Here is a 26,230-nt window from a genome sequence, read left to right on the forward strand (position 1 = left end):
TTAGGGGTGTTGTTTTATTTTTTTCAATTGTCTATGGAAAAACATGACAAATTTTTCAAAAAAATTATTAAGCTAACAGTTTTGAAAATTAACCCAGAAGCCATTCTATACCTAATATGCAATGTTTCTAGAAACTCTGTAAATATATTAGGTTAATAAAAGAACTGCAAGAACCTTATGTAACACAGGATAACCCAATATATGGTTGCACAAAATCACCTTGGGAAACATTGAATTTCATCAAGAGTATTATGGCAACAGACATGATTCTTATATTCACATCTTCATTGCTGTGTAAATTGTAAAATACCTTCTTGGACTTTGTTTTTTAAAATAAAAATGTGTAGATGTGCCTTCCAGTTTACAGTAACACATTTTGTGAGTGATAATGCACTCATTTTTGCTTTGTATAGCAACCCATTCTCTTCTGTTCTCTTTCTGTCATCTCAAAAGTGGGTAATATCAGTCTCTGAAGAAAAATAAGGCTTATAAAGCATGAACACACACTCTAGGGATTATCTAACAGTGTCTTATAATAGATTATTCCAAACAATACATATCACAGTTCTTATCCTTCATCGTCAGATCAAATGTATCATTTATCCAGGGTTTATTCTCCATGATTGTTAAGTTAAAAAAAAAGCAATAAACATCACTGCCACTTTGACATGCCTTGCAAATATCAGTGGGAGATATGTCATATGGCAGACAACAATGCAACGGAAATACAGTATGAATGAAAATTGTAAACCAATGTATATTGCTTTTACTGTTGTTTAATGTTTAATAAAATAAATGTATAATTTCATTTTATCTTGTATTAACTGAGAAAGCCATATTGTTCACAGAAATTATAGTAAATGCAACCTGTCATTTGTTTATCCACTTTAACAGCAGGAAGAAAACTACATATAACTAGTTCCCTTATGCCAGGTGTCTGCATGGAAAGGTCCAACCCACAGAACAAGTTACTGCAATATTGCAATAGATTGTGTCCTTACAATGACCCACTCGCATTGATATATTATTAAACTATCTGCATGCTTGTATTCATGTTCTTTTAAATCATGCTTTCAATTCAAAGTCTACACTAATATGCCAAACCACAATGTAGTTCATATAACAATAAGTGGCATATATGTAATATGAATAGTTCTTTTTAAGGAAAAAATAGTGTGCATTTTTAATGCACATTATTTTAAAGAGAAAAAGAATGCTCATTTTTTAACATGTGCACACTTTAAATGTTATTGGACTTCATTATTTCTTAAAGGCCTACCAGGTCATAGTACCACACAAGTATTACAAAGGCTAGAATATGTTCTTTTCTTATAGATAATCTTCCTTCTCACCCTAATTTTTATTTGACCTCAATTAATGCTACTAAAAGAATCTTCTCTGTAAGCATACTAAGGAGAAAACCGTGGTAGAATGAGAAGGCAAGCACAAAGAGTAATGGCTAACACCTCTAATAAGAAGGAAAATAAAAAGCTATAATCCCACAAGGTTAAAAATACCAAAACGGGGTATTAATAAGGGAGAAAAAGGGACTGGAAAATACTGAGAAAGCAAGTAGAGGGAACTAGAACCCAGAATTTTTAGGGAGGGGGTACAGTTCAGAGACAGTAAATTTGATTTGCATATTCACAGAGAGAAGGGACCCCAAAACACAGGTTCAGAACAGCAATGAGAAACAGGGGTTAAAAAGAGAGGGCTCAGCGATCCACACAGGACAGCTGCTGCTGCTTGCTTCCTACTTCTCGCCGCTATCCCCTGTCTGACCACAATGCTCCTACAGCAGAGGATGATCCGGAACCAAAAGTTAGTATGGATTGCACATATTTCTTAGGAAGTTACTTACAAAAATACATTGGCAAAATGAAAGTGAAACTCACTAAAAAAAAGTAACAAAAACACACCAAAAATGGAAACAAAAGACCCACATGGGGGGCAGGGAATGGAAGTGTCGGGATAATATCTGGGGAGCAGACCTAGAGATTAACCGCTCCCTAACACAGCTAAAGGGAAGCTGATCTCCAGGAAAATGTGAAGGTCAGAAGCTGGGCAGCCGGTAGGTTTCATGAAATAGGTAATATGATATGATTCAGAGATTAAAAGAGCTTTAGGACATGATAGAGGAACAGACGCAAGGAAATACAACGGCAGAGAGAAAGGTACAGAAAATTAAAATCTGCATAGAAAAGTCAGCATTGGCAACCAACTTTCATCAGAGCAGGTAATCAGTAGGCTTCAAAAGAAGAGTGTTATAGACTCTGGACAATAGACTTAATAACTATTACAGGTACAGAAATAAACACACATTTCTTCTCCCTACTGGAAATTACACGTTTAAGTGAAACATCTATACACACAAAAGCATGCTACAAATAAAGAAAACTATTATCCAGCCCAATTCTGAATACTCAGTGGGGGTGCAAAAACAGGACACTATGTGTGGGCACTCTCTCTTGAGTAGCCCCAAAGCTTTCACATTAAGAAAAGTATACATATTCACAGAACACTACGTGGCTCTATAGGAAACAATATTTCCACCATTGTAGTAATGAAAAAGAGTTTACTAGTACTCAATTTTTATGAACAACCTATAGACAGAGTATGGAAGTTAACTACAAAAAGTTTACTACAAATACGAATCTTTTAAAGATAGGTGTCTCTTCAAGGATAATTTGAGGTAGCTAAGAGTAGGGTAGGACCGCTGTAAGCTGCTCTGTACAATTGATTTTCTGATTTTCTTTTATCCACTAGCAAGTACAACATTCAGAAATATTTAACAGCAGGTGGGCACAAGGTGGGTAGGTAATGGGGACAGGAAGAGCCTTGGCTAGTGGCAATGGGCACACGAACAATGTGAAGACGATGGTTTTGGTTTTAAAGATTTTATTTATTTTTAGAGAGAGGAATAGAGGGTGAAAGAGAGGAAGAGAAACATCAGTGTGTGGTTGCCTCTCACACACCCACCACCGGGGACTTGGCTCACAACCAGGTATGTGCCCTGACTGGGAATTGAACTGGCGGTACTTTGATTCACAGACTGGCACTCAGTCCACTGAGCTACAGCAGACAGGGCTGGGTGATGTTTTTTTATTGAATTGTACACTTGAAACCTATATGATTTTGTGAACCAATGTCTCTCCAATAAATTCAATTTAGCAATATTTAACAGCCGATGATCACTATGCCCATCAGAGCAGCAAACATGAAAGAACAGGCATAATAAAAGAATTTAGAAAAATTGACTGGGCCTCTTTCTGAAAACTCTTCAGGCCACACTCTGGAAATCCCCTGGAGTAAGCTGGGAATGCACTATAGGGACTCCAGTTTCTGCAACCAAGTAGGATGCTCTTACCATAATAAGACTTTGTGTGTGTATGTGTGTGTATGTAAAGAGGTAGAGAGAAAACAAAATATATATCTACAGATAAAAATTACATGTATAAATCTATGTGTATGCATGTTTAATAGAGTATTACAATGTACAAATACATAAATATTTTACAGTAGAATTATGCAATATTTATATTTAATATACCTATGAAGGCAACTAAATATGCACTTTTAATGTATATATTATAGAATATGGTATATAGTTAGATAAAATAATCACATACTTATGGGGCTATTGTTTATGTTAGTGCGTATTTCCAACTAAGTATATATTCCTTATAAAGGAACTTATTTCTAAAGCATAAATTGTTGTTGGCAAAATTAAAATGAGACAATGTAAGTTAAACATGCAATTCAGTTCCTGGAACATAGTACACACTACTAACATTTCAGTTACTTTCTTCTTATTTGTGCTTGTCAGCAGTCCACAGAACAGCCCTGCGTTATCAACCAGCTTTATTTTATAGTAAAAAACACAATATACCACCTGTAGGTTAGTGTACTATATCCTTCTCTGTTAATATTACCACAAAAGATGTTATTTGAACATAGATTTCATAACACAATGTCTGTAAGAATTTAAATTCCCACTCAAATTAATTATTTCCTCCAATTATTTTAATAATTTAAAATAGGGATGAGCACTATAGGAAATCCGAGAAATTAAATTTTAAGTTGAAGAATGATATCTTGTCTGATTTAGCAATGCCTCTTTCCAAAACAGTCAAATCAAGCACTAAATATCAGAATTAAAATACCTTCTGCATTCTTTAATAAATAAAAAATTTGGCCCTGGCCAGGTAGCTCAGTTGGTTAGCACATCATCCCGATATGCCAAGGTTGAAGGTTTAATCCATGGTAAAGGCAAATACAAGAATCAACCAATGAATGCATAAATAAGTGGAATAACAAATTGATCTCTCTCTCTCTCTAGGTTTCTTCCTCTCTCTCTAAAATCAATAAAAATTTTTAATAAATAAAAGGAATTTTCATTGCATTTGCATTGCTCTTACTAATTCCTAACTACTTAAAAGTTAAAAGACAATAAATTACAATGTTCTGTCTTTGTTAAAAAGAAAAATAGGCCCTGGCTGGTGTGGCACAGTGGATTGAGTGCTGGCCTGCAAACCAAAGGATCAACAGTTCAATTCCCAATCAGGGCACATGCCTCGGTTGTGGACCAGGTCCCCAACAGGGGGCCACACAAGTGCAACCACACATTGATGTTTCTCTCCCTCTCTTTCTCCTCCCCTTCCCTGCTCTCTAAAAATAAATAAATATTTTTAAAAGAAAAATAGAAGGTAATAATCTTTGATTAAAATGATGAATCAAGTAAACATTTATGAATATGCATAAGTAAAAATTTTAAGTTTCTAAATATTGCATAATATTATGGTCCCATTGCAAAGGCAATACCATGGAGCAAAAACAGTCTTTTCAATAAATGGTGCTAGGACAACTAAATATCTGCATGCAAAAAAAAAAAAAATGAATGTAGACACAATCATTAAATCCCACATAAAAGTTAATACAAAAATGGATCACAGGCTTCAAAGTAAGATGCAAAACTCCTAAGTGGTAACACAGGAGAAAACTTGGTTATGGTAATGCCTTTTCAGACACCACATTGAAGACATGATCCATGGAAAAAATAATCGATAAGCTAGAGCTCATTAAAATGAAAAAACATTCTGCTTTGCAAAAGACAATGTGAAGAGCATGAGGGTCATGGGCTGAAAAACATTTGAAAAACATCTGATAAAGATTGTTCTAAAAATATTTTTAAAAAACCCTCTTAAATCTAAGCAATAACGAACAAAAAAGTTAAAAATGGAGCAAAGAAACCAAAGGAATAAACAGACCCCTCACAAAAGGCAAGTACACAAACGAAAAGATGCTCCAATATGTCATCCAAAAACGTCAAAGAGCTATCAAAATAACACCAATTAGGATTGCCAAAATTCAGTATAATGACAACACTAAATGCTGGCAAGGATGTGGAGCAACAGAAACCCTTATCATCGCTGGTGGAGATACAATATGGCAGAGCTGTTTTGCAAGATATTTTGGCAGTTTCTTAACTAACTTAATGTGCTCTCACCATGCAATCCAGTATTTACACTCTTTGGTATTTATCTAAAAGAGCTGAACACTATGTTCACACAAAACCTGCACATGAATATTTATGGCAACTTTTTATTGATAATTGCCCAAACATGAAAGCAACCAAGATGTCCTTCAATAGGTGAATGTGAATAAATAAACTGTAGTATACCCAGATAACAGAATAATATACAGTAATAAAAAGAAATGAGTTATTAAGCCATGAAAACACATGGAAGAACCTTAAATGTGCATTAAGTAAAAAAATCCAATCTGAAAAGGCTACATAGGACATGATTACAACATATAATATGATTACATTCTGAAAAGGCAAAACTATAGAGGCAATAAAAAGATCAGTGGTTGCCAGGGGTTGCTGGGGAAAGAGATGAATGGGTGGAACACAAGAGTATTTTTAGGGCAATGAAAATACTTGGTAGGATACTATAATGATGCATATATGTCATTATACATTTGTCCAACCTATATAGTATACAAGACCAAGAGTGAACTATAATGTGAACTACGGACTTTGGTGATTATGATCTGACAATGTGGATTCATTAATTATAGCAAATGTACCTCTCTGGTAGGGGATGATTATAATGAGGAAAGCAATGAATCACTGATGTCCGGGGTTATGTGGGAAATCCATGCACCTTCCTCTCAATTTTGCTGTGAATCTGAAACTGCTCTAAAAAGTCTGAAACAAATATTTAGTGTTGAAACACTGCCTTAAAACCATTAAATGCCAAACTTTCTTAGTTAATATGCTAACTTATAACTTAATTTTCTATATTTTGAGCAAATGTCACCTTAACATTAAATTTGGTGTTTTACTTATATAATACACTACTAAGACATAATTTATTTCATAAGAGATATCACTTATCTTAATACTGTATTAAGGTAGTACATGATCTGATGCTCCAAAGTGGGTCACAGGGACATCACTGTTCCGTACAAAGTGAAGGAAAATGAGTATAGAAGAGTTCTAGCTCCATGCTCCTTTAAGGACCAGACGATGGAAGTGGCACTGTATCAGTTACTATCATAGAACAAGCAATCGTGTATCTCAGTGTTGTACAACAGAAGTATTTATTTGGCTCATGCGCAGGGCATCAACTAAAGGTCATTGATGTGGATTGGGCCCAATGCAACACTGAGACTCATGGCTTTCCCTGGACCAGAGGGTAGGAGACATACTCTTCTTATGTCAGTGGCAACGGTACAAGAGAGCAAACCCAAATGTACAAGCACATCTCAATCCTCTGTTGTGTCTGATTTCTTGTTATCACTGGCCAAAATAAGCACATGACAAAGTCTGTATCAATGACCAGAGTAGTATCCTTCTTTGAAAATGAGGAGAAAGAGTAAACATTTCTGAAAAATAATTCCATAGGTAGCACCAACTAAGTGCTTCTTCCACTAGCAAAATTTAGTATCATGGTCATCATATCTAAGTATAAAGGAGGCTGGGAAATATAGTACCTAACTATGTGCCTAGTTATATCAAGAAAACTATGGAATAAAAATATGTGTTTTACTAGAGAACTAGCAACCTCTGCCACAGTAACTCCCAACATTTTTTAAGAATTTATTTCATACGGATCAGGTGCTACATGATTTATTTCAAATAAAAATATATAATGACCAATAAAAAATACCCCCAAACCCATGCACACATTAAAATTAAAAATTCCTTCTAAATAAACTATGGGACAAAGAAGAAATCATAACAGAAATCTTAAAATACTTAAAATTGAACAAAATTTTAAATGTTACATATAAGTAATGCAAGAAAAAATAGACATAATCGAGAATCATAAAACTCTTAAGTTGAATCTTCAAAAATGCCTATAAATTCATGTGTCTCCAGGGAGACAGATAAGAATGGGAAGAGAGGGAAACTGTAAAAAGAGAGGGAAAGAAATAGACATTAAAAATAAAAAGAAAATATAACTATGGATCCATTAGAGATTTAAAAGATAAAAAGTATGACAAATACCTTTATGCTGTTAAATTTTAAACTTAAAACAAAATGGTTATATTCATGTAAACATTACTTAACTTAGAAAAATTGATTCAAGAAGAAATAACCTCTATCATTCTACTGCATTAAAAAGTCTAAATCCATTGAATAAAATCTTCCCATAAATATATATATCAGCTCCTATTTGTTTTAACATTTCTACAATATATTTATGGAATAAGTCTTATGTAATATAAAAGCTCTTTCAAAGAGACGACACTAAAATTATGAAAAGATAGTTATTAAAAAAGTTATAGGTCAATTTTCTTCATAAATTAGAAGTAACCATTGTAAGAAAAAAATTAAACTAGATCCAGTGATATATAAATCAGATGACACATAAATATGGTAAATTTAGCCCAATAATAAAAGAGAATATTTATATTACAAAATCGATTTTGTCGCTTGTCACACTAAAATATTAATGGAGAAAATTATCTCAGAAGCAAAAGTTTAGTATTCACTCATGAGAAAACAAATCATTAATTTGTGATTTAAAAAATTAACACTAAGTCATGACAAGACACAAACAAATAAACCAAGCAAATGTGGAAGCATAAAGAACTTTCTTTACTTAAAAAAAGAGTATCTACCAAAGACAATAAATATCATTTCCCATGTTGAAGCATGAGAAGCATTTCCTTTAAAATCAAAAACAATGTAAGAATGCTTACTCCAACCAATTCCTTTTAATCACTTTTTAGAGGTCCCAGACAATGCACAGATAAGAAATCTGGAAGATTTTATGGAAAAGGAAAATCACAACTACCATTGTTCATAGATGAGAGCATTCACAAAAAAAATTTAAAAACTATAGACAAACTACTGAAATAGAGAGTTTAACAAGGTCAGTGAATTTAAGATCAACTTAGAGTAATCAAATTCATATCTACATAACAACTAACAAAACACATTTTTTCATTTTCACATTCATTCAAATACAAACATTTATGGCATAAATACAATTTGCCAATCATATTTTAGGCATGGAAAATGTATCAGTGAATAAAACAGATAAGTATCCTTCCTCTCCTGGAGCTTACATCCTACTGGGGAAGAGACACAACGAACAAATTATCAAGTACAACAGAGATGTATAAAAGAAATATATGTAGACATGTGAGAAGAAAAAGTAAGACAGCAAGGGGGCCTAGGAATGAGGCCCCCTTGGGGTTCAGGGAATGAGGGGCAGCATTAAAATTAAGACTGGGTGGCTATGGAAGGTATATTGAAAAGAGGGCATTTAAGTAAATCTAAGGGAAGTGTGGGGAAGAGCCATTAGGAGACATGAGGGAAGAATACTCGGGCAGAGGAAACCTCGAGTGTGAAAGCCTGTAGGCAGGAGCATGTCCAGAGTCTTCTACAAACAGGTAGGAGGCTACTGTGGCTGTAACTGAATAGAAGATGGGAGACTAACCAGAGATAAGGCCAGAGAGGTACAAATGGGCAAGATCATGTCACAGGTCTCAGAGGCTATAATGACTTTACTTGTAACTGGGAAAGATAAGAAGCCAAACAAAGTTTTCAACAGAGAAATGTTACAGACAGATGTATGTTTTAAGAGAATCACTCTGTTCTGTGTTCAAAGGAGCCAGAAGGAAAACAAAGAAAAGTCAAAGAGACCAGTGAGGAGGCTACTGCAATAATGCAAGCTGCAGATAATGGGAAAAACAAACAGGTAACAAAATACAGAAGTGTGAATATTTTTCAAAGATAGACCAAGGATTTATTTTTCACATCTGATGTGAAATGTTGAGAAATGACTCAAGGACAATTCTAGCTTTTTGGCTCGGTAAATGGCAGGATGGAGTTTCCATTCATTAAGATACAGAAAATTGTAGGAGAGACAGCTTTAGTGAGGAATCCACATCCAGCTGCAGGAGCAAGTATGCAGTTAAACATATAAAATGAGAGTTCAGGGAAGAGACCTCAGTTGAAGATGTAAAAGGAGTCACTAATACATAGGTAATTTAAAGCAGTGAGGCTTGTTGAAACACCCACATAGAGATGGCAGCAAAAACAGGTCCCTAAACTGAGCTCTACAACATCTCAACATGCTGAGGTCGGGAAGGCAAGAAGCAAGCAGTGACAAAAATGGAAAATTGTGATATTTATTGGCAATAACAAGGCCTGGGAAATGACCAGAAAGTGAGCGGCTGAGCATGGATGGAGAACAGGCATGAAAGAAAGAGGCTGTCGAGGGACTGGAAGTCCAGCACATCTCAAGGCCCATGCATATGAATACTTAAATAACAAGGAATTATGAAAGACTGGTGTTTAAGAAAGTGACAGTGTCATAGGCCTTGATTTTTTTCAATTTACCAAGAAAAATAACCTGAAAAAAGTTCCTGTAATAAAAACTGAGTCAGTGGGATGATCTGATGATAGGAGATTCAAGGCAGGATGTGTTCAGAGCAGAGAGAGCAGGAGAGGAAACGGAAACCAGCAATGAGCAGCCAAGGGCACAGTTATCTGACGCCCAGGTCCAAAGCTGGGCTGTGTAGGGAGCGGAGAGAACAGTCAGCCTGAACAGTACCTGTACCACATGGTGAGCTGAGCTGTCTTAGAGCTGACCATGGACGTCCTTCCCAACTCCATTTTTTTGAAGAAAGATGGTAACTCAAAAGCTCTGATATGAGTATTCATTGCACAGAAACTAGAAAACACAAAAATGAAGGCTTTTCCTCCCAAAGGGCTGATTGCTGAACATTTACCAGAATTGCACTGGCTGCAGGAGAAACTATAACTAAGGAAAAGCTAGATTTCCATTAGCACAGAAGCTGAAGGGAACATTCATGCAAGTTGAAACTATAGAGAATTTTTCTGATCAAAAATCTTGAGTTCCAGAGAAGACAGAAGAAATGTTTTGGGAGTCAGAAATGAGGGAGGAGAAACTGGGTCAGAAAATCTGATACAAGGAGCCTTAGGGAGAATTAGATTTCTGCAGCACAAGATGAACGGGCAGGTCTAGACTCCTTTTGAACAGTAAAAAGAACATGGGTGGAGGAGGGTTTGGATGTTGAAGAGGGAATTGAGGAAAGACTGGACAGGGACATGTGTTGCTCAGAATTTCCCGATGGGCTCCTGCTGTATGTGGGCAGCCTTTCTCTGAGTGTTCGGGCACTCTGTTGTCTACTGCCAGTGTTGTCCTGCAGAGGTGTGGTCTTATTCCAAGTCTGAGAGCTCCCTCTGAACTGCTGATGGAGGCATCGAGTTGGACAGAGGGTCGATCTTGCACTGAGCTCATGGGCTTCCTCTCGATCTCTGCTGGAGGCCTCAAAGCCGACAAAAGGACAAAGGATTTATTTTAACTATTTGTAAATATCATTTATAATAGCAAAACTTATCAGGTACTCAGAATTACATTTTAACAAACAAACATGTACAAGGTCTGTATGGAAAAGAGTATAAAAATGTTATTGAAATATATTTTAAAAATCTAAATATATGGGAAGAGAATGTATGTGCACTCATGCATGGAAACCTGCACTATCACAAACATGTCACTTATCTTGACAATGATAAAACACAAAACCAAAGCTATTCCCATAAAAGTGTTAAGAAATAAATTCTTTAAGATTTTGGCAATTCTATTTTAAAATATATAAAGAATTACAGAATAGCTAAAATACCTCTGAAGAACAAGAATAAGGTTGAGGGAATTTTCCTATTATACATACAAACTTTATTTAAAACTATAATAATTAAAAAGTATCACACTGCCACAGGAGTAAAAAAAAAAAACAACACTGATGGAACATTTAAAAAGCCCAGAAGTAAGCCCATGGAAACTAGTTATTAAATGACAGAGCTGGCATACAGACCTCTGGGGGTAGAAAAAGAACCATAAAAATAAATTATCTGAGACAGCAATTATCTGAATAAAACCAAGTGAAGTTAGATTCCTATTATAATCCACATTTAAAAAACAAAAGTTCTAATGTCATTAAATATTTAAAACTGGAAAGCAAATTCTGTGAAGAGATATCCAGTCCAGACAAGAAGGGGACCACACCTCTTCCTGTTCTTGCTTGATAAGTACCACTATAAACCCTGGAAATATTGCAAGACACAACCGAAGCAGAACTCTGAAAAGTGGAAATAGGAAGGTAAACTAGTTAGAGATGCCAGAACTGAAGAACAGCATAGTGGCAAAATATTTTGCAGTCTCATGGAAGAAGGTGACTCAGGTCTGACCCCTAATCTAGTAAAAAAAAAAAAGGTAATGTGTTCTCTAAACATAATAAAATCAAATTAGAAAAAAAAAGACAACAGGAAAATTTTGTAAATATATGAAAATTAAATAACACATTTCTAAATAATCCATGGATCAAAGAGAAATTCTCAAAAAAGTTTAAAAATATAGAAATAAATGAAAATACAACATATTAAAATGTGTGAGATGCAGCTAAGGCAGTATTGAGAGGAAATCTTATAGCACTCTCTGCTTACATTAAAAAAGAGAAAATGTTTCGAATCACTGATGTAAGTTTCTGCCTCAACAAAGTAGAAAGATAACATAAGAAATCCAAAGCTAAAAGAAGAAAAAAGGAAATAATAAAGACAAAAGCAGAAATCAAGAAAATTGGAAATAGAAAAGCAATTCAGAAAATCATGAAACAAAATGCTGTTCTTCAAAAAAAGTCTGCAAAATTGATAAAACTCTATAAAGTAATACTGTCAAAAAAAGGAAGAAGACACAAATATTATGAATGGAACAGAGAATATCATTATAGATTCTGCAGTCATTAAAAGTATAATAAAGAAATATAAACAATTTCATGCTCATAAATTAAACAATTTAGAAAAAAACAATTCCTCAAAAGCCACAAGCTACTGAAACTCAATTAGAAAGATATAATCTGAGTAGTCCTAAACCATTAAAGGAATTAAATTTGTAATTAAAAGCTCCCAAAAAAGAAATCTGCGGGCCCAGATGGTTTCATTTGAGAATTCTACCAAGTATTTTAAAAGGAATTAGCAACTACTCAACAAGAAAAGAATAAACTATTGATCCATGCAATAGCTTAGATGAATCTCAACAAATTACGATGAGTGTGAAAGTAAACCCTCAAGTGTTTAATGCCATGATTTCCATTTATACAGAAATATTAAAATGATAAATTATGAAGATGCAGAGCAGATTAGTAGTTGTCTAAAATTGGGAATTGGGAGCATGGGGTGAAAGCAAGCAGGCATGAGTATAAAAGGGCTAGAGCTGGGGGCCTTGTGATGAAACTGTTCCATACCTTGATTGCATTAATGTCAATATCTGTATTGTGATATTGTATCGTACTTTTCAAGATGCTACCATTGGAGGAAAACAGATAAAAAGTACACAACACCTCTCTGCATTATTCCTTAAAACCACATGTGAATCTGCAACTACCTCAAACCATAAAGGTTTTTTTATTGTATTTTATTTATCATGCTATTACAGTGTTCCCAATTTTTCCTCCTTTGCCCTCCTGTGCCTGGCACCCCCATTCTCTCCAGCAATCTCCTGCTTAGTTCATGTCCACGGGTCATGTGTGTAAGTTCTTTGGCTTCTCCATTTCCTATACTATTCTTAACACCCTCCTGTCTCTTTTGTACCTAAAAATTATGCTTCTTAATCCCTGCACCATTTCCTCATTCTCTCACTTCCCCACCCAGCTGATAACCCTCCAAATGATCTCCATATCTATGATTCTGTTCCTGTTCTGCTTGTTTATTTGTTTTAGATTCAGTTGTTTATGGCTGTGAATTTGTTGCCTTTTTAATGTTCATGGCTTTGATCTTCTTCTTTTTCTTAAATAATTCCCTTTAACATTTTATAATAATGGCTTAGTGATGATGAACTCCTTTAGCTTGACTTCATCTGGGAAGCACTTTATCTGCCCTTCCATTCTCACTGATAGCTTTGCTGGATAGAGTAATCTAGGTTGTAGGTCCTTGCCTTTCATGACTTTGAATACTACTTGCCTGCAAACTTTCTTTTGATAAACTTGCTGACAGTCTTATGGGAACTCCTTTGTAGGTAACTTTCTGCTTTTCTCTTGCTGCTTTTAAGATTCCCTCTTTATTTTCACATTTTAATAATGATGTGTCTTGGTATGTTCCTCTTTGGGTCCAATTTGTTTGAGACTCTCTGTGCTTCCTGGATTTGTATGTTTATTTCTTTCACCACATTAGGGAAGTTTTCTTTCATTATTTTTTCAAATAAATTTTCAATTTCTTGCTCTTCCTCTTCTTCTGGCATCCCTATGATTCAGATGTGGCTCATTTGGAGATGTACCAGAGGTTCCTAAGCCTGTCCTCATTTTTTTGAATTCTTGTTTCTTCTTTTTGTTCTGGTTGAATGTTTATCTCTTCCTCATGTTCCAAATCATTGGTTTGAATCCCAGCTTCCATCCCTTCTCTGTTGGTTTCCTATGCATTATTTTTTATGTCACTAATGTGACCTTCATTTCCTCCTTTGTTTTTTTTTTGGTTTTTTTTGCCATACTCAAGGAGTTTTCGGGGCATCCTGACAACCAGTGTTTAGTGTTTTGAATTCTGCACCCGACAGATTGACTATCTCCATTTCTCTTAGTTCTTTTTCTGGGGTTTTGTTCTGTTCTTTCACAAGGGCCATATTTCTTTGTCTCCTCATTTTAGCAGCCTCCCTGTATTTGTTTCTATGTATCAGGAAGAGCTGCTTTTATTCACTGTCTTAGTAGCATGGCCTATCACAAAAAAAAAAAAACCCTGTAAATTGTGTGGGGTAGAGCCATAGGTAATTGCCTGGGTGCAGAACCCACTTCTCCACTTGCTTTGTGTCCATGCGGGGACACTTAGAGAGGAGCAATGCCACCACCTGGCTTCTGGGAGTTCACCTGGTGCTTGTCCTGTTTCCAGTCTTTTCACCCACTTCCCATGTGCAACTGGTACCCTTCCAGCTGCTGCACCAGTGGGGAATCCTGGAGTGGGTGGGTTTGCATACCTAAGACAGTGCTGGCCCTTTCAGTGGCGAAAATCCAGCAGTTTCTTCTGCCACCCCAAACCCCACTGGTTTTTACAGTCAGAATAACGGGGATCTATCTTCCCAGTGCTGGCACCCTGGGCTGTGTGGCCTGAGGCTGGGATCACTTGCACTGAATATATCCCTCCCATCCATTCTGCTGTCATCTCTCCACCACACTGCCTCTCCGCCTGTCTCCGTGACTTTACCCCTCCTGCATGTCTAGATGAATGTGTCTTCTATAAATCCTTGATTGTCAGACTTCCATACAGCTCAGTTTTCTGACAGTTCTGGGTATTATTAGTTTGGAGATCTGGTTGTAATTCTATGGTTGAATGAGAGGGTGAAGTGCATCTACCTACACATCCACCTTTACTGGAAGTCTTATAACACAAAGGTTTTTTAAAAAAATCTCAAACAATAGCAGAACACAGCAAAATTTAACTAAATTCTGTAGCTTAAATATAGTATTGTAAAAATGTTTATTTCTTTAAATAATTACATGTATTGTCATTATGTACAGGAATGTCTATGTTTTTAGGAATTACACACGGAAATATTTGATGATGAGAAAAATAAATCATAAACAAAAACACTAAAAGAAATATACAAGCAAAGCATCCTGGCCTTGGGATAGAAGAGAATCTCAAGGAAGTATCAATAAAACTTACTATATAAAAACGTATCGACAAATTTGTCTACATTAAAATGAAAACTTTTTTCTGAATTATTTCTTTTTTAATAAAAACTTTATTTTGGTAGTAAAACATGACAAAATAAAACATGACTGCTATTCATTAAAAGACACTGTAAAAACAGAAAATATAAGTCACCATCTGGGGTAAGATATCTACATTCATTTAATTGATCAAAAATGAGTATCTAAGATACACTGCAAAGATTAATAACCTAATAGAAAAATGGGCAAAAATTTATGAACTGACATTTCATTGAAGCTAACATATGAATTGCCTATTCAAAGAACATGTTTAACTTAATTATTAATCAGAAAAATGAAAATAGGAAACAATAGGTAACATATTTTACTTATTAGATTGGCAAAAATCAAGAGTCCTGGGAATACTAACTACTGGAAAGGGTTTAGAATGATAGAAACTGGATTTGTAAACATGTTTAATTAATTTGGAAAAGCATATGCCACTATCTCGTAACATCCTCATCCCCAGTGATCCAGCCATTCCACTCCTAGATTACTGTCCTACAGAAAATCTTGTGTATGTGCACCTGCATACATATAAAATTATTCATGCCAGCATTGTTTATTAGACCAAGACTGTAAAAACAACCTGAGCACGTATTAACACAGAATAGGACAGTAAATATTTTAAAATAAACTATATAGCCATATATAGTAACATGAACAATCGTAGAAACAAAACACCAAGTGAAAAAAGCCACAGAAGACTACATACATTATATATTACATTATTTTATATAATATGCATATCTAATTTAATATATATTATAATCACATATTTAAATTAAAATTTACTTGAAAATATTTACTTTTTAAATTATTGCATATTTAATGCACAAATCCATAATGTTCCATAAAGTTGTTATTCTGAAATATAATGTAGAAATTAATACTAACTGAAATTTTCAAAACCCTGAGCATTATTATAATCTCATTTCTGTATTTTCTAAATAATCTATGCTTATGCATAATTCAAAATAAATAGTTATGGACCTGAAAATAATTAGTATTTCTTAATTGCATTTATTTTGATTCACATTTACTTGTTCTTTATTTAAGCAGAATATTTTTAGTATAGTGACATATTTCTATATATTTTATTTTCTACTCAGAACAGACTTATAAACACATTGGCTAATCCTTGTGTATTTAACATGGCAAGATTTTATTAATAAAAACCCCTCAGGGATTTTTAATGAATTATTTCAACTGTGGAAGACATTCAACATTATCACCAAATTATAGGCATTAAAATTCCCATTTGCACATGGTTATAGACTTTTTAATGCCTCCCATATTTCTAAACTCTAAAAAAATATAAAACTAATCTCCATTTTAGCAACTTTATATCTGATAAACAGAATGATTTTAGATACTAATGTAACATTCACAATTACTGGCAAAATATCAGGCAGATCGTGAGTTGATGCCAAACTCACAGTGATATTTAGGCAAATAAATAAATACATACATAGCAATATTCAAGAATAGTAGGCAAAAATGTAACTAAATTTCCTCTAGTAAACGCGAAATATCAGCATAGAAGGGTACATAGCTGCTCTTGAAGGGTACCATGACCATCACCAGTGTGTGGTACACCCGTCAGGATGCTGCGCACTGTCATGTCAGAGCTGAAGAAACCCTTTCTCTGCGCTTCATATTTCCATTGTATTTAAACTTTAATCTGTTTTACATAATCACCCACAGATGTTATAAGAAAGATATTAAATAAGATGTAAATTGTTCATTAAGTGAATCAAAATATAGAATAGCTCCTAAAGAAGTTGAGAGGTGTATACTATGCTTATAAACCTAACAGCATTTTCTAACACTAACACAATACAGAAAAATGCACATGTTAGAACATCAAACTAGCCTCCATTCTGCTCTGATTTCCCTATCTTTGTTTGCACGTAATCTGAATTAGGGAGACCATACCTATAATCACAGAAAACCACTGCCTCATTATTCAAGTCATAGAATGTGTAATAAAATGACAAAAATGGTTAAAAGGAATGAATCTAGAAGTTTTAACAGACTTCTATCAAGTGTCATCTATATCATATTTCACACAAAAAAATGAAATGGTATTAAGTATTATTTATATTCAGGTAAATAATCTCTTCCACAGAAACACCATCATCTCAATCATCTCATCAGTATCAATTTTAAATAGGTGCTATGCTAGATATATTACACATATTATTTCATTAAATTGTGACAAAAGCCCCTTACATGCACATAATATTCTTCCCAGCTTATAGTGTTGGAGGCACAGAAGGTATTTGCCCAGGTTTGCACAAGTAATAAGTGGTAGACTTGGGTTTCAAATACAGATTAGGCTTCAAAGTAATTCATACTCTAATAAACCCTTCTACCAAAGAACATGGCACAGCAGTTAACAGGTGCTATGCTGAAGGGAAAAGGGTTATGATGTTATGATAGTTAACTTATGCAAAGGTACATTATGAAAGCTCTACATTCAAGCTAAAATGTATTCTTTTCCTCACTTATCAAAAGATATGTGTGTGTGTATACACACACACACACACACACACACACACACACACACATATATATATATATATATATATATATATATATATATATATATATATATATATATATAAAATTTCTAAAGACCTAAAAGAAGTTAAGATAAATGGGAAAAAAATCTATGAAAACTCATTCATAGCTTATTAGAAAGCAGTTATTTTAATGGCTATTGTATATTGGTAGTACAAGCTATAAATTTTGAAAGGCCATTCTTAGATAACATATGCTATTAGCAAACAAAATTAATTGACAAAAAATAATGTAACTTAAATTATTAATTGAACTTAAAGGCCACTTTAATAAACATTTCAACTTCAGCTAATTTTTTTCTTCAAATACATTCTGAATAATTATTGCTAAGCCAGCTTTTGCCTAGGTAAGTAATTAAAAATTTTAGTATGTAGAAACTTTAAAATTGTTCTTTTAGTAAGATTTTTTAATTTTATTTATGAAAATATAAATACTTCCCCAAACATAATGGGTATTTGTTCTTTTATCCTTTAACAGCATTTAAATATTTAAGTTATGGGCTATGGGCTATATGGGCAATGTATACAACTTTGTTGTGTACATTGTAGTGTTTATATAGCCTTCCCCACATGTCCTCTGTTACCATCCTTTTGGAGGAGAAATACCTATGTCTTATTGATAATACTCTACAATACTTTAAAACATGTTTTCTATCAGAAATATAAAAGGGGTAATAAGAACATAAATCCATTTACATGTAGAAGCATAATAACCTAGATAGGATCTTTTCATTTAGACAGCATGTCTACACTCTAACCAGAAAGATATTAAGAATTAAATTTAGTAGTAAAAGGATGGAAGGAACAAGTTAGCAATCCCTTATCTTTCTTAATTTTCTCCCCACTTTCCTGACTTACTTGTAATAGTGGTGGTACATTTTCACTTTTCCTGCCTAATTACTGAGTACGTAGGTCAGGACACAAGGTGGATGGTAGATTTTTAATAGATATAAGTTGGAATGCACAGGAATTATGATTGTTACAAGCTCCAAATTTAAGTCTTCAAGGAGTCATTTAAACAACAGTTTTGAACTATAGTTAATGCCAAGGATTTCCACCTCTATAGTGAATAATAAATTCTAAACATAAATATTACCTTTTAAAACTATTCAGATCCACAATATATTGAATTCTTCCATTCTGTTTTTCTTTAATATATTGGCACATTGAAAGTTTCATATGTATAATCACCATTTAGTGCCTCATTAAAGCAGTAATTTTTTTCTTCTGTGACTAATGTGATTATAAAATTATTAAGTTAATTGTGTAATTGGTTCCCTTAGAGTAAAATATATTTCACAGGTAGAGGAAATTGTGTTATAGTATAGAGTTATCTTTACAAAACTAACCCATTGACTAGTAACCTACTGATTAGCTTAAAGACAGAAGAAAACTGCTTTCCCAGTGTTTACACAAAATTGTTTACCTTAATTCAAGGTAAAATAATTTAAAACAAAACAATTAACTTTAAAGTATAGTCTCACATTAACTCAACCTTATAGAAGGGATTTACAATGTTATAGAAATATATAGAAGAATTACTATTACATATCAGAAAGCCAGATGGCTCACAGACTTGAGAAGTCAAGATACACAGTTGTCTAAAGAAGACCAGTTTATAGGGGCACGTTTCAGGAAGAAATATTCAATGCTACACAGAGCGGACTGTTAAAGACAGTCTAGAATGCTCCTAAGGTAGTCCATGGAAATGAGTTTTAGAAAGCCCCATAACCTCCACCAGATTCCCTAAATACAACCAAAACAATATTTAGCTTAAGTAAATATGTTCTGCAAATGAAACTTCAAGGCCAGTTCCTCACAGCCTTAGAAATCAAGAAAAGCAATAGAAAAGATCAAAACAAAGCAATGCTTTTTAGAGATAAATAAAATTGACAAACCTTTAGCAAGATGAAATAAAAAAGACTCAAATAAATATATTGTATTTTGCCATGTCCCATGTAAAAAGAGCACCCGTGCTTTTGCCCCAAACTTTCAGGAAAACAAATCTTTTTAATTATTTAATTTAATTTTTAATTTATTTATATTTGGAAACAAAACCGATTATCATATTCCAGGGTATTATTTTGAATATAGATATCATTATAGCTTTCTAGAGTTATACTTTTAATGTATAAGCATAAATAAAAGAATTAAAACATTTATATAGATATGGAATTAGTACTACCCATGTATAATGCACATCCTCACTTTTCCCTCAAAAATTTGGGCAAGGAAATATGCATTATACACAGCAAAATACAGTAATCAGACATGAAAGAGAAAATATAGATATTACAACTTACAGCACAGAAATACACAGGGTCATAAGAGACTACTATGAACAATTATATGCCAACAAATTGGATAAGATGGAAGTAGTGGGTAGATTCCAGGAATCAGGAAGAAACAGAAAATGTGAACAGACTAATATAAGCAGAATAAATAAGTAATCAAAAACTTCCCAACACAGAAAAGGTCAAGACCAGATGGTTTCACTGGTGAATTCTACCTTATATTTATAGATTTAATGCCAACCCTTCACAAAATCTTCTAAACAATTGAAGAGAATGGAGCACTCCCAAATTCATTTTGCAAGCCCAACATTACCCTAATACAAAAATCATAATAAGGCACAACAAAAACACGATGGACCAATATCCCTAACATACATGAATTCAAAAATTCTCAACAAAGTATTAGCAAACTGAATTCAACAATACACTAAAATTGTGTACCATGATCAAATGGGATTTATCCCTGGGTTGTCAGGATGGTTCAACATAAGCAAATCAGTAAATGTGGTATCACAGTAATAAAATGAAATATAAGACATATGATTATCTCAATAAATGCAAGAAATGATTAGACAAAGTTCAACATCCTTTCATGATAAAAACCTTCAATAAAATGCATATTTAAGAAACAAACCAGCCCTGGCTAGCGTAGCTCAGTGGATTGAGCGCGGGCTGGGAACCAAAGTGTTGCAGGTTCGATTCCCAGTCAGGGTACATGCCTGGGTTGCAGGCCATGACCCCCAGCAACTGCACATTGATGTTTCTCTCTCTCTCTCTTTCTCTTTCCCTTCCCTCTCTAAACAATAAATAAAATTAAAAAATCTAAAAAAAATAAAATAAACAAACCTTAATATAATAAAGGTCATATACAAGACACCCACAGACAACATCATACTAAACAATAAAAGGTTGATAACTTTTCCTCTAAGCTCAGGAACAAGACAAGGGTGCCCGTTCACAGCACTCACACAGCACAGCACTCACGCAGCACAGCACTGTAAGTCCCAGCTAGAGCACTTAGGCAGGATGAAGAAATAAAAGGCATCTAGATCAGGAAGGAAGAAGTAAAACTGTCTATTTACAGATGTTATAATCGTACATATAAAAAATGCTAAAGATTCAACGAAAAATCTGTTGGAACTTAATCAACTAATTCAGTAAAGTTGCAGGATATGAAATCAACATAAATAAATCAGTTGTTTCTATGCACTAACAACAAAATATCTGAAGAAATAAAGAAGACGATCCTGTTCACAATACCATCAAAAACAATAATTTACTTAGAAATAAATTTAACCAAAAGTGAAAAATATGTATAATGAGAACTACAAGACATTGATGAAAGACAATGAAGAAAACCCAAATGGAAAAATATTCCCATTCTCATGCATCAGAAGAATTAATTCTGTTAAAATGTCCATACTGCCAAAAGTCATGTGGAGGAGAGACTATTCCATGATGCGACCACTGTCTGATCTGTGCAAGACCAACACCTGCCAGCTAGATTCTGGCCAGACCAGGGACTGCTTCCCTGAAAGCCCCTCAGAGACTGTCTGAGCCACCCCTCCCTCATGCCCCACAGCAAGGTTTGTGCTGGTTCCTGGAACAGGCTATTACCCTTCCCTGGGAGCACCAAAGGCATCTCCCCTTCTGTGAGGCAGGCCATGCCCAGTACCCTTATCCATCCCAACCTGTTCTATGAAACACCTTTGCACCTACCATGAAGCACAGAGGAGGATATCTGTGTCATCTTGCTGCTGCCCAAGACACACCTCATAAATTCCCTTACTACACTCTTCATGTAATGATGGAGTTGTCACACCCTTTCTACGGTCTCTTGGCCCAGTGGAATGTTACATAACACCATACACAGATTCGGTACAATCCCTATCAAAATTCCAATGACATTTTTCACAGAAAAAGAAAAAAATCCTCAATCTGTACTGAACCACACAACACTCTAAATAGCCTAAACAATCCTGAGAAAGAAGAATAAAGGTGGAGGCACCACTTTACTGGGTTTAAACTATACTACAGAGCTATAGTAACCAAAACAGTAAGAACACAAAAATAGGCACAAAGACAAATAGAACAGAATAGATAAACTAGAAATGAACTTCCACATATACAGTCAACAGATATTTGACAAGAGTCCAGAATACTCTATGGATCAATAAATGATACTGGAAAACTAAGATAACTACATGCAGGAAAATGAAATTGAGTCCCTATCTCATATCATCTCCAAAAAATAAGCTAGAAATGGATTAAAGTCTTAAACATAAGACCTGAAACTGTAAGACCTCTAGAGAAAATAGGGGAAAAGCCCCACATCACTGGTCTTATCAATGATTTTTTTAATATGACACCAAAAGCACAAGCAACAAAAGGAAAAAATCAATAATTGGGACTCCATTAAACTAAACATCTTCTGCACAGCAAGAGAGTCAACAAAATGAATGGGATGGGAGAAAATATTTGCAAACCACATATTTGATAAGGGGTAAATATCTGAATACACACTCACACATACACACGTATCCTCATAAGCTCAATAACAAAAAATTATCTAATTAAAATACAGGTAGAGAAAATGAATATTTGTCCAAAAAATAAGACATACAAAAGGCCAACAAGTGCATGAAAGAATGTTCCACATAAGCTACTGTATGATCCAGCAATCCCACTTCCAAATATATTTCAAAAGGACATAAAAACAGGATCTTGAAGAAATATCTGCACTCCTAAGTTCACTGCAGAATAGTCACAGTATCCAAGATATGGAAACAACCTAGGAATCTGTCATTGGATGCATGCATGAACAAGATGTGGAACAGGCACACACACACACACATGCACACACAATGGGATGGAATATTACGCGGCCATGAGAAAAGACATCCTGTTGTTTAAGACGACACGAATGGGCCTTTACGGCATTACGCTAAGTGAAGTCAGACAGATAAAGAATAGGGTGTGATATCACTTACATGTGCAGCCTAAAAAAAACAAACTTAGAAACAGAGAGGAGAGTGGTGGTTACCAGGGGCACAGGTGTGGGGGATTTGGGGAGGTATTGGTCAAAGTGTACAAACTTGCTGGAAAAAAATTTTTTAAGTATTAGTAAAAATGATAAATCAGTGTAAAGAGGAAGAATTCCTTATTTTTCACTTTAGTTCTTTAGTAAGGCCTGAATTTCTCTAGCATGTTGTAGTTATTATATTAAATATTTTAATGTAACACCAAAAATAATATACTATGCAGAAGTATATAATACGCTTGTCCTATATTTTAGTAGATTTTTATCACATGGTCTTACTAATGTAAGGTCTTACAAGCCATAAGCACTTATGGAATGAATCAAAATATCATTTCTAAGTATGACTTTCCATGTGAAAGAGAATGCTTATGCCATTAGAAGATAAAAGTGTTCCTGATGACAATCACCATCATCACACGTATATCCTTAACTCTATTATTTCCTTTACTGTTCTGAATGCTTTCTTTGCTCCCTGAACTGGTAACCTCTGTGCAGATAAACAAACATTACCCAAATCAGAACAAGCACGAAGTACTGGCAGCAACAGTCACCCACCACCACTGCTTATTTGGCAGAGACTCAGACTGAAGGCAGGTACAGGAGCAAGGAAGCGTCATGGTGGCAAAAGGAGCAGGTCTGCCCTGGTAGGAAGATTGCCAGCATGGGGGGAAGCTGGAAGCAGTCTAACTAGAAAAGTGGGTCTACCACAAATACCATAAATCCATAAATTAATAGTGATAATGAAGGAACAATAAAATATTAATCTGAATACCACACACACACACAAAAGATTACCAGCCCTGGCCTGGTGGCTCAGTTGGTTGGAGCATCATCCTGTACACCAAAAGGTTATGGGATCAATCCCCAGATGGGAGACAATTGATAAACGTTCCTCTCTCACATCGATGTTTTTCCCTCCCCACGCCCACTCTACTTTTGGTATACTGGACAATACTCCAACCAACTGAGCCACAACAGCCAGGGCCTGACCAGTCATTTTTAATGCAAAATTTTCTTTAATCATGGTAGAAGATTTTAACTATCTGCTCGATTGCAAAGCAAAGGCACTCAGATCAGACACAAGGAGATTCTTAAATGGGATCTAATTCCTTCCATTCTACTTTTAAAGAAGACTAAAAAAAGTCTGAAGTTATACTATGAAAAAATAAATAAGAAGGGTTTTCAGGAACAACTGTAAAAAACACATGGACAAAACCAAGATGGGGTGGGATCATGGGAGGGAGGAGGGGATGGCTGGGGTGGGGAGAGTGGTGGGGAGCGGGGGGAAATGCAGACAACTGTACTTGAACAACAATAAAAAAATAACAAATAAATAAATACATAAGAAATTATCTGGTAGTTGTTTCTTTTAGACAGAGGTAATTTTAAGCAGAAAAGCAGGCAGGCGAGCAGACACGGCCACGCCTAAGTTAGGTTATATGGCAGAGGGGTTCATTGAGCTGTCTCCACCACTAAATAGGTGTGTCCCTCAACTAGTCATGTAACACTTGAGGACATCCTCTTTCTACCTCTGCACCAAGGGTGTATAAAGCACATAAGCTCTAAACAACTTTCAGAGTAAAATAATGGTACCCTATGTGGCCCATGGATCTGAAGATCTGAGCGTTAAGTATAAATTAGTGGCAGCAAAAATAAATATCATACCTTTGTATTATCCTTCATCCTTGTCTTATACTTGGTTTGTTCCCTGACTTCACGAAGAAAACCTTTCTGAGTAGGGTCTTCTGGTTCACAGTCCTTTTCAGAGTCAGAAACCACTACAAGATAATACATTTATTATTATTATGGGAGCCAAAGTCATGATACATTTATTTTTAACTAATAATATTAAAGCCATACCAAAATGTTATCAGTGAAGTCTCTAATTCATTACCCCAAAATGCAGGTGGCATTACTGCAAGGTTAGTGAAATAGCATGGCAAGCCAGTCAGAAAGCACAGAAGCCAACCTTCAATTACATTATATCCAGATTCCTGTTATTATAAAGTTACTTGTATTTATAAACAAAGTAGAAGAGGGTCAAAGGAGAGCATGGTAAGCAATAACAAAGTTTCCCAAGTGGAACTGGATAATAAATAAGAGATTTTAAAAAGAATATTGCATTAATAAAATATTATTCTCTATGCTTCTAAACATTGAGGAAAACAGAAAGAGAAACACAGGGTAATATTGCAATATAGCTGTAAAACTGGTCTCCACGCTCTCTTGGACATAAAGAACAGTCCTAATGGAATCATCTGAGGGAAAAATAAAAGTGATAGGAAAAATATTTCCCTTTTCCATCTTTCATATACATATACATGTTTAAATATACATAATTTTCTCTTGTATTTCTAAACAGGAAGCTGATTTCAAATAAAAAATAAGGTCATAACCCTTAATAAATAAAAGAAATAACTCAATGCTGTAAATTATAACTCTAGGTTTATAATACAGAAAAGATAATGAACACACAAATATCGGGATGGTTATTTTCACTGTAAAGGCTCTCAAAGAGCCCAAAGGTTACAATGGCAGGGGGACACACGGGTGGTATTTAGTTTCTTCCTTTACCCAATTAATCTTTCCCACTCACTACCTGTTCCAAATAAAAGAAGAGAAAATCCTCAAAATAACCTCCACAATAAATACAAATAGAATGTCTTGTAACTTAGTTTTACAGGGAAGTTCCTGAAAGACTTCGAACACTTGGCTATCCAAATTGCCTGTCCTCACTCAACGGTGCTGCTAGTTACAGCACCTCAGCATCTGGGAAGTTCAAGTGCAGGGGAAAGGAAACAATTACAGCTTGTTGAGGTTAAAAAAATTGTTTTTCTCCTCAGGGACCAAAGGTGACAACCTAATAATGATAATAATTACCATTTATGCCTAATTGATCTTTATAACAGCCACCAGAATATACCCTTAATATTTTTGGAAAACCTGCCAATAATCCTGTGATGTTTACTACCTTTTATTTCTTTTATATAGCAGGAGAATTTGTATAGTAATAACTACAGGGAAGAGAGGAGAAACTCAAGATTTCATCAGATAATTCTAGGAATACGAGC

The 26,230-nt window shown here is 34.7% G+C and overlaps 1 protein-coding gene across 2 annotated transcripts in view; it reads right to left on the reverse strand.

The window, feature by feature from the left end:
- SPAG16 (sperm associated antigen 16) overlaps positions 1–26,230 on the reverse strand; it is a 734,031-nt gene that overhangs the window by 654,196 nt on the left and 53,605 nt on the right. Inside the window, exons 10-11 of one of the 2 annotated variants that reach the window (XM_045853998.1) lie at positions 24,825–24,937; positions 8,813–10,815 (exon numbers count right to left, since the gene is read on the reverse strand). In XM_045853998.1, the coding sequence (XP_045709954.1) occupies positions 10,474–10,815; positions 24,825–24,937 (455 nt within the window). In that variant the 3' untranslated portion in view covers positions 8,813–10,473. Of the gene's footprint in view, positions 1–8,812; positions 10,816–24,824; positions 24,938–26,230 lie in introns of those variants that run through there. The other variant, XM_045853989.1, reaches the window with a different exon arrangement.

The sequence above is a fragment of the Phyllostomus hastatus genome, unplaced genomic scaffold (genome assembly GCF_019186645.2).
Source record: "Phyllostomus hastatus isolate PE091 unplaced genomic scaffold, TTU_PhHast_1.1 phas_contig_137, whole genome shotgun sequence".
NCBI classification, from domain to species: Eukaryota; Metazoa; Chordata; class Mammalia; order Chiroptera; family Phyllostomidae; genus Phyllostomus; species Phyllostomus hastatus.